The sequence below is a fragment of the Carassius carassius genome, chromosome 14, assembly GCF_963082965.1.
Source record: "Carassius carassius chromosome 14, fCarCar2.1, whole genome shotgun sequence".
NCBI lineage: Eukaryota > Metazoa > Chordata > Actinopteri > Cypriniformes > Cyprinidae > Carassius > Carassius carassius.
This window is the reverse complement of record NC_081768.1, coordinates 22,455,579-22,468,987: the sequence shown is the minus strand read 5'-3', so window position 1 is coordinate 22,468,987 and position 13,409 is coordinate 22,455,579. Positions and strand designations below refer to the sequence as shown.

The window sequence follows — 13,409 nt, the reverse complement described above, 5'->3', positions numbered from 1 at the left end:
TTTTGGGGGTTATTTTTCGAGATATATATCGTATATTGAGATATAGCAAAATATAGAGAGATTTTTTTTTTGCTCCATATCGCCCAGCCCTAACCAGTTACTTAATTATTTTTGAAGAAACGTCTTCACAGCTTCACACACAGAACAACAGAACAGAATGATGTGATTCCTGAGAAAGATGTGTTTACTTTGTCCATTTTTTAAGCAAAAATGATGTTTAAGAATATGGTTACCCTCATTTCCAAAATTCAAGTAGTACAATTATTTTCTACAGTAACAAATCAACACATTTGTGGAATTAATGGCTTTTGAAAACAGAGTTTGTTAGCGTGTTTTAACTATTTCACATTTAATACAGATTGCAGGCTCACAACTCAGCTACCCATACAAGACTGTGTATTCAATGGCTTTAATTTGGAAAGAACTAGAATCCCATAAAGTAGGGCTTCAAGATAAATTGTACTTTATTCATGATCGCAATTTCTGCTTTTCTAAATTAATTTAATATAATTGTCTGTAATATTTATTTTGACATTTCCCTTCTCCTGAATTAGTAACAAGCCTCCACAAGCTTTCATGTTTGTTGTTGCCAGATGTCAAGAGTTTAGGTTCCCTAATCAAAGCTTCTCTCTTAAATGGATACATTTTTCTGCCCAGTGTTTTACTTAATCTTTCTAAGCTGGCAACCTTTCGCACATGCTCTTTCCACACTGGGTGCTGAATAAATACTTACTCACGCAACATCTGTGCCACAACATAATGTGTGTTGTTTTAATAGAAGAAAAAAAAAACTGCTTTTTAGAAAAAACTTCATGAAGGTTTTTACAGTTTTTCATGTAACACAGACTGTTAATGTAGATTATAAATATAATAAATACACAAACTAGAGAAAGGTAAATTTATACTCGTGATTTATGCTTATGTGAAGGTGCAGTAATTCTAAAAAAAAAATAAAAATAAAAAAATAAAATCTCAAATAGGAATGATTATAATTTGATTATCAGTTTATCCATTATTGTGCCGAATTATCTGATTGATCATTTCTAGAATCATGGGTGACGTAGTTATTCAGCATGAATTCCACAACAAAACCACATACCATCAATTAACAAACTCTGAATGGGATTATTACTACCAGAACCCGATTATTGCACTTTATTGTGGTGCAGGAACCTGTCAAGCATTTTAGTCTGGTTTTTCATATGCAGAAGAATGCAGTTAAATGTGTTTTTAATTCAAATACATTAAAAACTGAAATGGTATCAAAAAACCATCTAATGCTGGTCTCAGCTTGTTTCACTAGCTTTCAAGAAACACTGCCTTCAGTGAATTCTAACATCAACAGGAGACCAAAAAAGTAACAAAGAACTCCAACCTGGACCTGTTATACTGTCAAAACACTGTCATAGGTTAAATACACGGGGGTTGTACAAGGTTAAAGTGATTCTGATCTCTTCTTCCTTACCTGCACTCGTTTGTTTTTCCATAAGATATTGTAAGCCTCAGGAGAGAAGGGGCAGGCCCCGGGATTAGTGATGGACATGTCACAAGCTCAGAGGGAGACGCATGACATTGGAGCACATAGAACTTCATGCACAGGGTGAACATGGGAGAAATCGACACGCATACCAGGACAACATCCATGCACACACATTCATTATCAGGAACTCAATAACACGCTCATTCAATGACATTAAACCGATGCATCTCTGAGAGGAAACGGGGGAAGTAGCACCTCAGCGTACGTTACAAACAAACACCTATTAACTGGGGAGACTAACCAAAGATAAAAAATAATAGGTGCAATAAACAGACCAGGAACACACAGAGCATGCAAAATGGCAGTCAAATAGGATTTCTGGTCTTTAAAAAGAAAAAAGAAAACCACTCGAATGAATATAAATTCAAATGCAGAAAGTAACATTCAAATGAATCTATGGAACCAAGATGAAAATATGAAAATTAAAGTCCTGATGTGGTTTCACCTCAACTCAGTGTATTTGCATAAAGTATAAAGCTGGAACTAAACTACAGGTATGTTACATCGTTTACCCATGACTGTTCATCTAATATTCTTTCTTTAGAATGAGACATCTCTCTAAATTCACTTCATACTCATTTGAAGTATTTAAAAAAAACTAATATTTCCATATTTAAAAAACTTCCACAATCCATAGAAATAGCTACTTTAACATTTAAGGGATATTTTGGGTCTGGAACAAGTTAAGCTTCATTGACAGCATCTGTGGCACAACGCCCAAGGGTTCCCCAAGCGTTTTGCCAGCCAAACCCCTTTGAGAAAAGATTTTCTTAAAGCACCCCCTGAGATTATAAGTAAATCATTATTTAACAACACATTTGTATGACATGCAGAGAATCATAAAATTTTGTCTTCGTAAATGTGTTTATTTTTTCTATTTTTTTTACCATTTTAAATTTGTATAATTATTACTTTTAAATTGCTTATTTAAAGTAAAGGCCTGCATGATTTGGTAGGAGAAAATTGACTGGGGTTAATTTGGAAATGGACTTCAAATTGAAGTGCGATATGATAAATGTTTCATAAAAAACCTCTTATGAAGCACAACTTTCCGAACTGCTTTTTGTCTGTCAAAATAGTACAATTATATTCAATTTTCAAGCAAATTTTTCAGTTTAGGTGACACAAAATTTTGTCTTGAAACTTGAATAGTAGCATTTTGAACAGGAAGAAATTACATGCCACAGATGTTGTCAAAATAGCCTCAATTGTACTGGATTGATAATATCATCATAAAAAGATAACTCAATTTTTGTTGCTTTGAAAAATGGCTGCTTTAATTCCTTAGCGAACCTCCCCACCATGCATTCAAACATAAAGCCATGCATCCCGGCGTATTTAAATGCACTAGCTGCAACCCAATAAAAACTGCTGTTTTAATGCATGTAAATGTGCTATACCCTCTCTAAGCCCGTCTGATTGGTGTTTCTAGGCTGATCTGCATAAATAAAATCCTGTGTGTCCAGAATACAGCCTGGGATCTGCGAGTTGGAACAGGCAAATGGGCACAGGATGAACTCAACAACAAAAATCAGGTATGAAAAGACAGGAGAAGAGAGAAAATCTGATCCCTAAACAATTGAGATGAAAAGAAGCAAAGGTCTTTCAAATACAGAACCAACTGTAGCTGGAAAACACAGTTAACTCTCACTACATAGCCTACTATTTTCCATCTCCTGACCTGATGACACACACACACAGGTATAATAATTATGCAACAGCTACTGACCTCACTTATGGGTATGGAGACCTCTACGTAACAAAGCTCAAAGTAAATGAGAAATGAGGAAGGCAGATGGGAAACAGGTGAAAAGGGTCTGGAGGGAGAATGGTGATCTGGGGAGGATTTTATATTTACCTTCTTCATGTTTGTGCCCACAAAACTCTTGGCTTCCTCTTTGAACTGTGGCAATCTGAAAAACAAATATTACAATATTACGGAGAGGTACTGCATGTATAAATTTTTGCATTTTTTAACTATTACTAATATATTTTAAAATGATTCTCTAATGTACAAAATCAGGGATTTTCAAACTCCAGACAAGCTTAGAATTCGAATATTGAATTTGTTTCATAACTGATCAAATTTATACTTACAGAACTGAATTAATACTACACTAAATTGATCTATATTTTAACACTATTGTCATCTAAAATTCACGTTTCATAATTGCTAAATATTGCAACATTAACATTGCATTGAAACAATCTGTACAAATAAATGTAAATAATATACATAGAATTAAATAAATTTGACTTGACTTTAAGGGGCTGCAAGGAGGTGCTTAGGGGTCGGGGATTTTTATTTTAATGGGGAAAAAAAACATTAGAAAACTTATTTATAGTTGTCAAAGTTAACATATATGTAAAATACATAAGAATGTTATTCAAATATAGGTTTAAAAAAAGACAAGATATTAAAACATGTAATATATATATATATATATATATATATATATATATATATATGCATTATTTGGCATTATTTTACTTTCTAAAGACTAGATGGAATAATTAATAAATACTCTCAAATATAACGAATAACTATTTACATTATTTTAAGATTCAAATGTTTTCAATTTAATGCAAAGTAAAAAAAATATATCTGTCTTTATCTGTGAAATTTTAAAGATGACATATATTTGCCTCATATATTTTAGAAAAGGGGTCCCTTGCAAGGGTTTTGTCATTTTCTGGGGGCTTTGGCATTAAAAAGTCTGAAAATTAAATCCTCCAAGTGTTCGGAGCAAAATTCGAGCCACATGTAGTAGTTTCCCAAACTGCAGATTAATTAACTCATTCAGAATAATCATTCGGAAAAACCTCTCTAAAACCACATCGGAGGAGAGGAAATATTGTCCGCAAGATCAGCATCCCTGTTCCCAGGGCGTGACTTTTGACCCCCTGCGCTGGTTCATTAGCTGAATTAGATGGATGATGTTCTCAGCCTCGAACGCATTGTCTGCGTGTGTGCGTGTTTTGTGGACACTGCGGCTTTTCCTCGAGTAAGATGTCAGCGCTCGCACAGGCAGGCTGGGAGAGACGGCTCCTGATGTTAACTCTGCTGTGCGTTAATGGAGTGTTGTCTTGCCGGCTTGATTATAGGATGATCTGTGAGTCCAACAGATTAACATCCCTAATGCTTTCAGCAGGCTGCTTAAGCCTCCTTCTGAGCACTCAATAAGATCCGCTGTTCATTACTCTGGCTCTCTCGACCACACACACACACACACACACACACTACACTCACTGCTTATTACCCTTAGTCTCACAGAAATACTCACACTCATTATTAAGGCCTTTCACACCCTCATTGTGAAGGCGACGTGGACAAGAGGGTCTGGGCAATAAGAACATGCACAATGGGAGCGGCAAACTCAGGTTGTGAGTGTGTGTGTGTGTGTGTGCATTTCTGAAATTAAAAGGCGTTATCAGCTATAATTAAAAATGATTAATGAGTGCTACTCATCTGAAGGACGTTTACAATGTGTGAAATAATAAAAACAAACAGAGGCTGTTTACACGGGATGAAAAGCGGGTCAAAACACATATTATTCAGATGCTTCTTTTTAATGCATAAATATGATCCGTTTTTTTATTTTTTATTAAGATCTTATCTCTTGATTTTATCATTATGTCTTTGTTGCGCATACATACGTGTGAGTGAGTGAGTGAGTGAGTGTGTGAGTGTGTGTGTGTCCCTAATCTATATGCAGATGGGTAGAGTGAGATGTGCTCCGCGGTCTCATCCTCTCGTCTGTGCGGGATGTGACTGGAAGTCTAATGCGAGTGGATACGCACCTCTGATAAATGCCACCCCATAATCATGTTATTGCATTAGAACAGCAGTAAACTATGACCTGCACGAGAAGACTAAGGGCTTCTGCTCACAATTACACCACAATCATAGAGCTGCATGTTAGATATGAACTAGACAGAGCTAAAATTTTAAAGTACATATTTCTAGATCGTTCAGGACTATGATATATGGGCCATTTCAAGTCCATAATGATATCAGTGAACTATATCTGCACTTAATACTTGTATCTAGACATTTATGGCCATGTTACAAATTTTACAGGAAAATGCAATGTTTGAATATCAACTTGGAATTTAATATTCTTCATATTCTAACATTGGTAGACAAATGATATCCTGAATAGTGTTGTCACGGTACCAAAATTTAAGTATTCGGTACCGATACCAGTGAAAATCCACGGTTCTCGGTACCAATTTTGGTACCAAAGCAAAACACAAAAATATGCTAATTAAAAAAAAATAACTTTTTAGCACTAAAAATAAAACCAATGCCATTCTTTATACTTATTTACAATTGTGTTTAAAGTTTTTCTACAAGTTATATAATTATGAAAAACAGTAAACAAGTTCCACCCAAATTTAATTCGTCTTTTAATTTATGAAATTTAAACACATTTTATTTTTGGTAAATAAAGGGGATTTGCTATTAAAATTAAAACATGGAAGAAATATTGTGATTTATTTCTTTAAAAAATAAAGTTTTATATATTTTTTCAACAGTAGTAGCAGTATCACATACATTTTACTAAATAATAGTAATATTTCTAGCACAATGCCTTTATGTAAAAATTTACTTTTAGGCCTAATAAATGCATATTTGTCATTTTAACTGAACTTAAGTCTGGTGGTGATGCTTAAGATATTTTTGGTCATTGAGGGTTTCAGTAAAAAAAAAATAGTAATCGATCATATTAATTATTATTAAAAGATAATACTACTACTAATTCTACTATCATCCTAATGTATATACAATGCACTATGAATTGATGAGCTGCTGGGTTCATGAATATTAATCACGTTGTCTGCGTTCGGTCAAACTGATTTGCTGAAATCAAAACAGCGACGGTACTAGAGCAGCGCCAGCCAATGAAATTGCCATTTGCGCATTAGCTTCTTTGTTGTCTTAGGAGAAGACAACAAAGAATAGTTTACATATAGCATGTCGATTCAGCATGGTAAGACTCTCTCTCTCTCTCTCTTTGCATGTGTGAGAAACAGCGCTATCAGTAAAGCGACGGTGAGTTGTGCGCCTTCACAAAGAGTTTACAGAACATCAAACACAGGTGCGCTGTGCGTCCATTAAAATGAACTGAAAAGTTCAGATCGCTTGATGGAGAGAGAACTCTGAAGCTCAGATGCTGAAATTAATGCAAGCGTCAAGCGCTTCATTCTATGTAGTAAACAAACCCACAGGTCTCTGCCATTCATTAATTCACACAGAGATGCGCAGAACACGGATTCATTTCAACAACTTTTGCGGCTTAACATTTACAGATACTGGTCCATATGGAGATTTGATTTGATTAATTTATGCTAACTTTGACAAATTCCATGACTGTCCATATTAAAATGTAAGTTTCATGACTGGATTTTGAGATTCTGTCCTCGTTTTCTGCTTCGCGGAAATCATAGCGCTGAACCGGGTTTGAACGGGACCTCGGTACTACCGGTACTTAAAGAAACCTGGTACCGTCACATTTAAATTTTTGTAGTACCGACTTGGTACCGAAGTACCGGGTCTTTTGACAACACTAATCCTGAATAATTTAAGGTTTTAAATGTTCACTTTTTTCAACATTTTCCACACTGATTTACAGGGAACGCTGTGATATTTAGCAGAATTCATTTACTACGCTCCTATTTGGAGCTTTTTCTATTGGACATACTGATGATTCATTAAATCAGTGAAATATATACAATTCAATTCAACATTTGGGGGCAGTAAGGTTTATTTAAATTCATTTATTTTTAAGAAATGTTTTAAATGATGAAATTGATTAAAATAAGTGTCAAATTATCATAAAAAAAACTTTATTAAATTGACTAAGTAAGAGTAAAGACTTTTACACGGTTTAAAATATATACACACACACACACACACACACATATATATATACACATTTCAATAAATGCTATTCTGTTGAACTTTGTACTCAAAGAACTGTTTTCAACAATGATAATATGAAACGTTTCTTAATGCAATAAATTTGCATATTAGAATAATTTCTGAAGGATCGACTGGAGTAATGATGCTGAAAATTCAGCTTTGCATCACAGGAATTAATTGCATTTTATAGCAATATAATATTGCAGATTTTTGGTATTTTTGATCAAATAAATGCAGCCTTAGTGAGCATAAGAGCCTTCCAAAAACATTTAAAAGTCCCCCCCCCCATACACTGTGGTCCAGAGAGAGGGCACTGCAGCAGCAGATTCTGTGTGGGCCTGCTAATTAGCAATGCTTCGCATTGTCAGAGACTGATGCTTTCACCTGTCCCTATCTGCGTGTGAGGGGGAAGTCGGAAACCTCCAGAGCTAATTGAGAGAGGCCTGAGAGTGAAACCAGAGCCTGTTACGGAGACAGACCCAGTTCCTGTTGTGTTTGGTCTCAGGTTTGGTTTGATTATGTGAAATAGCAAGAACATGACTCTGTTCCTAATCCCCATCTCTACACCCCCTCTTCCATTCTCTCTTTAGTTACCTGGAGAAGAGCAGCTGCACCATGTCCACCAGCGTGTGCTCAGCTGACTTTCTCAGCAGCTCTGTGATGAAAAAAGAGCAGAACCAGAGGAGAAAAAAAAGAGAGAGAAAGAAAGGGAAATGTTAGTCCAAAGGACAAGAGCAGCACCTCAGGGGCTCAGAGTCCAGATTCTGTTTGGTCAGGATTAGAGCAGAGGTTTATTACAGTCCTGAGAGCACAGGAGGCAGATTCACATATTGAGCAGCTCAAGATTCAGGATGAACAACATTTAGATTTTAGACAAAGCTATTTACAATGCACTTTAAGCATACACTTCCCCCTGGGGATCAAACTCATGAACTTGGCATTACAAAAACCATGCTCTCCCAGCTGAGATGACAACAGAAAAGGGAAAAGTACAAAGAAAATAAATAGACACATTTTATAGTTTCCACTTAACTCCACTTACCACTTAATCTCATTTCAAAGCATATACGGAAACAGGACTGCATGATCTCACAAACAGATTCATTGGTCAGATGGGCTCCAACAGGAGTCAGCAGCAAACTCCTTAAAACCTGGAAATAATAATATAATAATGATTCAAAAAAAGATATATAATAAAATCTTGTAATCAAGCCACTTATCTGGATGCATTTCAGACTGGTTTATCAGATTAATCATCTGATTCCACAGATTTTTGCATTTTAAATGTTGCAATTTTATTTTATAAGTACAAATATTATTTGTTATATATACACTGATGTTTATGTACAATATAATAGAGATAAGACAATGTTACAATAAATACAATTTGAAAAAAAAAGCAGCATGGTTTCCACAAAAATAAGCAGTAGAATAATTTTCAATAGTGATAATCATCATATTAGAATGGTTTCTGAAGGGTCATGTGACACTGAAGACTGGAATAATGATGCTGAAAATTCATTTTCATATTTTTTAAATATTGTAGTCAACACTTGAAGTGGATCATCAAAGTTGTTCTAAGACAAGAACGCAATTTGGTTTAAGGTTAACTTTGATATAAGGCTTTGATCCACTTCAAATTAGGGCTGTTACTTTTTATTCGATATTCGAATATGCATTCGAACATGACGTGAAATATCCGAAATCGAACTATAAATAAAATATCTGTTTTTTTTTAAATGCCATGTGTAGCGCATTTTTTAAAGTCTATGATTAGACCATTTTTTATTTTATTTTTTGCCATCTTATCCAGTAGAGGGCACTCTAGACGTATTGTACGTCTGTGCGCTCCGAACGCGTGTTCTCCACCGCGGGGAACATTGTAAATAAAAAGAGAGCTGCACTTAAATCCAGATCAAGTTGATAGACTGGTGTTTCTTGCTAACAATATTAATAAATGAATTAGGCTAGGCTATATGCCTTACTCCTGCTGCTGTTTAAGCTGTCACGTTATTGTTTGTGCCTGTTCTGAATCGATTTTTTTTCTTTTCTTTTTTTCATTTAGCCTAATGTTGTGGGATATGCATAGTGGCACTTCATATAAGTTGATATTCTAAGTTGATAACCTGCTGTTTCAAACAAAGTAAAAAAAATAATAATAATCCAGATAGTCCTGTTTATGACTCACTGTTAATACATTTGTGATTGAATCTCCATTAGGCTATGGTGTTGTTGTTTTTTTATGTGCGGGGGGGCGGGCACGTAGATATTCGAATATATTCGAATACATTGCATGATATTCGATATCCGTTCGAATTTGATTTTTCTCAAAAGTGACTAGTCTACATTAAAATGTGATCTATTTTAAACTGTAATATTATTTCACAATAGAATTGTTTTTACTCTATGTTTGATCAAATAAATGCATCCTTGGTTAAGTGATAACTAAAAATATTAAACAACCATAAATAACAATCATTAAAAAATATGTATTAAGATATCTTTTGTTTATTCAATTATTTTAACATATTTATAATGAATATTATTATTGAAAATATTCATGATCATTATTATTTATTACATAAAAATGTTTTCTATTGCAAAAATGTTTTCTATTGCATTACCTGGAGGATCTTCATCAGCACCACCTCATCACTGGCAGGGTCTGTGCCCACAAACCTTGCATGTGTGACTGCGTCAGCCATGTTCTCGATGCCCTCTGCTGCCCCTTCATGATTGGCATCTGTGGAGGACAGGGACGTGAAATTTAAAACAAACTAAAAATATCCTAATATATTCCCCCTCACTCTCTCATTAATGCTCCTGATTCTCAGCCAGATAAAGCTGTACGTGGGTCATAATGACATGACCGTGGTTACATGATTAATCTTACACAATTAACCTGGTCACTGGTTCAACCCCCACATCGCTCTCAACTGACCACGCTCCAGGTGAAGAACGCCGAACAGCCATCTGACATCTAATCACCAGATGTGTGCGCTTTTGTGGATGGCTTGGTAAATTGGCTGTCTAGGCAACGATGTTTTGAAACCCAAGTAGGGCCAGATAGCAAGCTGGAGCCAGGCTACCTTTTCTTTCCCATCGCCTTTAAAGAGCATTTCATTAACTAATAAGCACAGGCTGCCTGGGGAGGAGGCTAGGGCTGTGACTGCAGGTAAAGCCTTGACACAAGAGTGCATTCCACTTATTAGCAGGCAAATAGCACACAGAAAGAAAGAGAGAGAGAGAGAGAGAGAGAGAGAGACTGAGACAGGACAGCCTTTAATCTGAACTCTGAGTGAGAAGCCAGATAGTTATTAAGGTCTGGAGAAGGGCTTCAAATCACCCAACTCTTTAATAATTGCCCAGTGATTAAATAGGAGGGCAAATACACTAGTTGAAGCCAGGTTCATTTCTACCACCGTCATGCAAAATGTTGTCAGATATGGGGGAGGAGCTTGTGTGTTGACCCTCTGCTAAGCCCCGCCCCCTGTTACTGTTGCCAACACTTCCAATCTTTACTACAAGAGCCTACCTGTTCTGACACTATCAAACACAGAGAAACAACTGGATTAAATAAATGAAGACACAAACTATTTAATAATGTGCATTTAAATTTAATTACTATATAGTTACTATATATAACATTTTTATTATACTATATACACAATAATTGAAAAGATTGGAGTCAGTATGTGTTCTTTTATATAGTTATATGTTTGTTATATATTTATAGTAATGATGCTTAAAAATGATCAGAAGTGCAAAGAAAAGAAAAGACACTACAGGTAAATAGTATAAAAACTGAATAATACAATTCCAAGTTATTTTATTACAAAGTTTTCTCCAAAACACAATTGTATTAATTCATACAAAACTAGTAATCATTTATAAATATATTAAATTGAAAACATTTAAAGCTGCAGTCCATAAGTTTTGCCTCTTTGACAATACAAATTTAAATGGGTTTAAACATCCGTATACTTATTTTTTTCTTTTTACAGATCTCTGTTTACAGAGTTAAAAAACAGTGACTGAGCAACTAAATTTCGAGTGAAAATCTATGAGTGAACCAAACAGCGAAGAAGAGGCGGGCTCACAATAAACATGGGACCCCCTTCCAAACGGCCCATTTCCACAGAAACAAGAGCCACGGTCTATTCAGCACAACATCAGAAGTCATCTAAAATACTAATCCTCATTTGGCACGGTCTACACAGCCAAGCGGGAGAGTCATTGTTGAAATAACTGAAGTCTGGGTGGGGCTGGAGGGTCTTTGTGCATGTGTATGAGACTATCAAAGAGGTTCAAACAGCTGTCGTGTACTAAAAGGTTAAGTAAAAGTACATTCAGACACCAGGGTGTCCCTTAAGTGAAAGAACTGCTCACCGCAGAAAAGCAAGCCTGCGTTAACCCCTAAACCATGCGTGCATGGGCACTAATCTAGCTTATGTCCATTTTTGATCTGCTTGAAATCTGGTGTATCGTGTCACAAATTATGTAACTTTTTTTTTTTAAACCGGTCCCAACTTTTTAACTAGATAGGATCTGAAGAGCATTTTACTAAACACTCCACGTACATTGATGTGTGTGTGCGGCTGTTGTAGTTTTTAGAGGGATAAGTGGCTGTGTAAGTGAGCCTTTGGTCTGAGTACCGGCCTGGGAAAAAGAAGAGTGGGAAAGGGAGAGTGGGAAAAGTGGGATCTGGATATCTGTCAATACGGCCGTCCCCCCGAGCCCACCGACCTCAGGCCTGAGATTGAGGGGAATTAGCTCTCGCCAAACAAATTCACAGGGTGGGGGTGTGTGTGTTTGGTGGAAGTCAGACCCCCCAGTGTGCTGGAAGAGCTCAGGTCTCACTGTACACCAACAGCAGGACAGGCCTGGTGCATTTGACTGATGAAAATCAGATGTTGTGACACTTGGTGAGAAAACAGAAATACTCCTGCTTCAAAAGAAGTGCTCGGTTCGATCATTTGGCAACCAAAATTGCAAAATACATCAAAAAGAGCTGGTCACAACTTCTGTATGCTGATGTAGGACCGGTGAATGTTCGTGAATCCTCAAAACATACCGAATCTCACTGTTTTCATGTGTCTGGCCAATAGATGGCAGTATTCTGTCTCTGTACTGTCATTGAGTGAGTTGAACAGTCGACTCTCCAAAGAGACTTCAGTAACCTCTCAGGACTAGCAGCTCACTTCTGTCCATTGTAGAGGACATTTGGGTTTTGTCAAGACTATGATGCATCTTACAGAAAACTTTTTAGAGTCTTAGTCTTTTTAGAGAAACCAAAAGTTTAAGGTTTTGGACATGAAAAACAGATTTTTCCATTTTGTCTTAAAAAATACATCTGAGCAAACAATTAAAAAACAAAAAAAAGTGGAGGAGACACTACAGGTAAATAGTATAAAAACAAAAAATTCCAATGTAATATGAGATATTCAAAGCTACTATTATTAGTATCTCCAAAACACATTATTACTAAAATATTGTATTAATACAAAACCAATAATCATCTATGAGAATATTACATTTAGAGAACAAAATTTTTCTTTTCCATACACAAATACATAAATTATTAGCAAAATGATATATAAACAGCATTTCTACATTCTGTAATGTATTTCATTTTATAGCTGAGCACATATGCGCATACTTTGGTTCATGTATATTTAGAAAATATGATTTCAGTGTTCAGGGAAATAACAACAACAATAATAGTTAATACATTTTCCTTGAGTCCCACTGTCCTCTACAGGTGATATACAGTATATAAAAAAATTTAAAATCACATTTTTTAAAACTGTAAATAAACGAATAAATAAATATTAAAATATAGTGTATTTGATAGATAGATGGATAGACAGAGTCCACACATCATATTCATGATCATTACTGTTATGAATAAATATAAACAAATAAATACATTTGTCAACGACG

The 13,409-nt window shown here is 35.5% G+C and overlaps 1 protein-coding gene across 4 annotated transcripts in view; it reads right to left on the bottom strand.

Annotated features, from left to right (window-relative positions):
- Positions 1-13,409, bottom strand: part of LOC132157357 (Golgi-specific brefeldin A-resistance guanine nucleotide exchange factor 1-like) — a 91,086-nt gene that overhangs the window by 25,321 nt on the left and 52,356 nt on the right. For 2 of the 4 annotated variants that reach the window (XM_059566686.1, XM_059566687.1), the window contains exons 5-9: positions 10,091-10,209; positions 8,509-8,617; positions 8,061-8,121; positions 3,399-3,453; positions 1,466-1,501 (exon numbers count right to left, since the gene is read on the bottom strand). In XM_059566686.1, the coding sequence (XP_059422669.1) occupies positions 1,466-1,501; positions 3,399-3,453; positions 8,061-8,121; positions 8,509-8,617; positions 10,091-10,209 (380 nt within the window). The remainder of the gene's footprint in view (positions 1-1,465; positions 1,502-3,398; positions 3,454-8,060; positions 8,122-8,508; positions 8,618-10,090; positions 10,210-13,409) is intronic. The other 2 variants (XM_059566688.1, XM_059566689.1) reach the window with 1 other exon arrangement.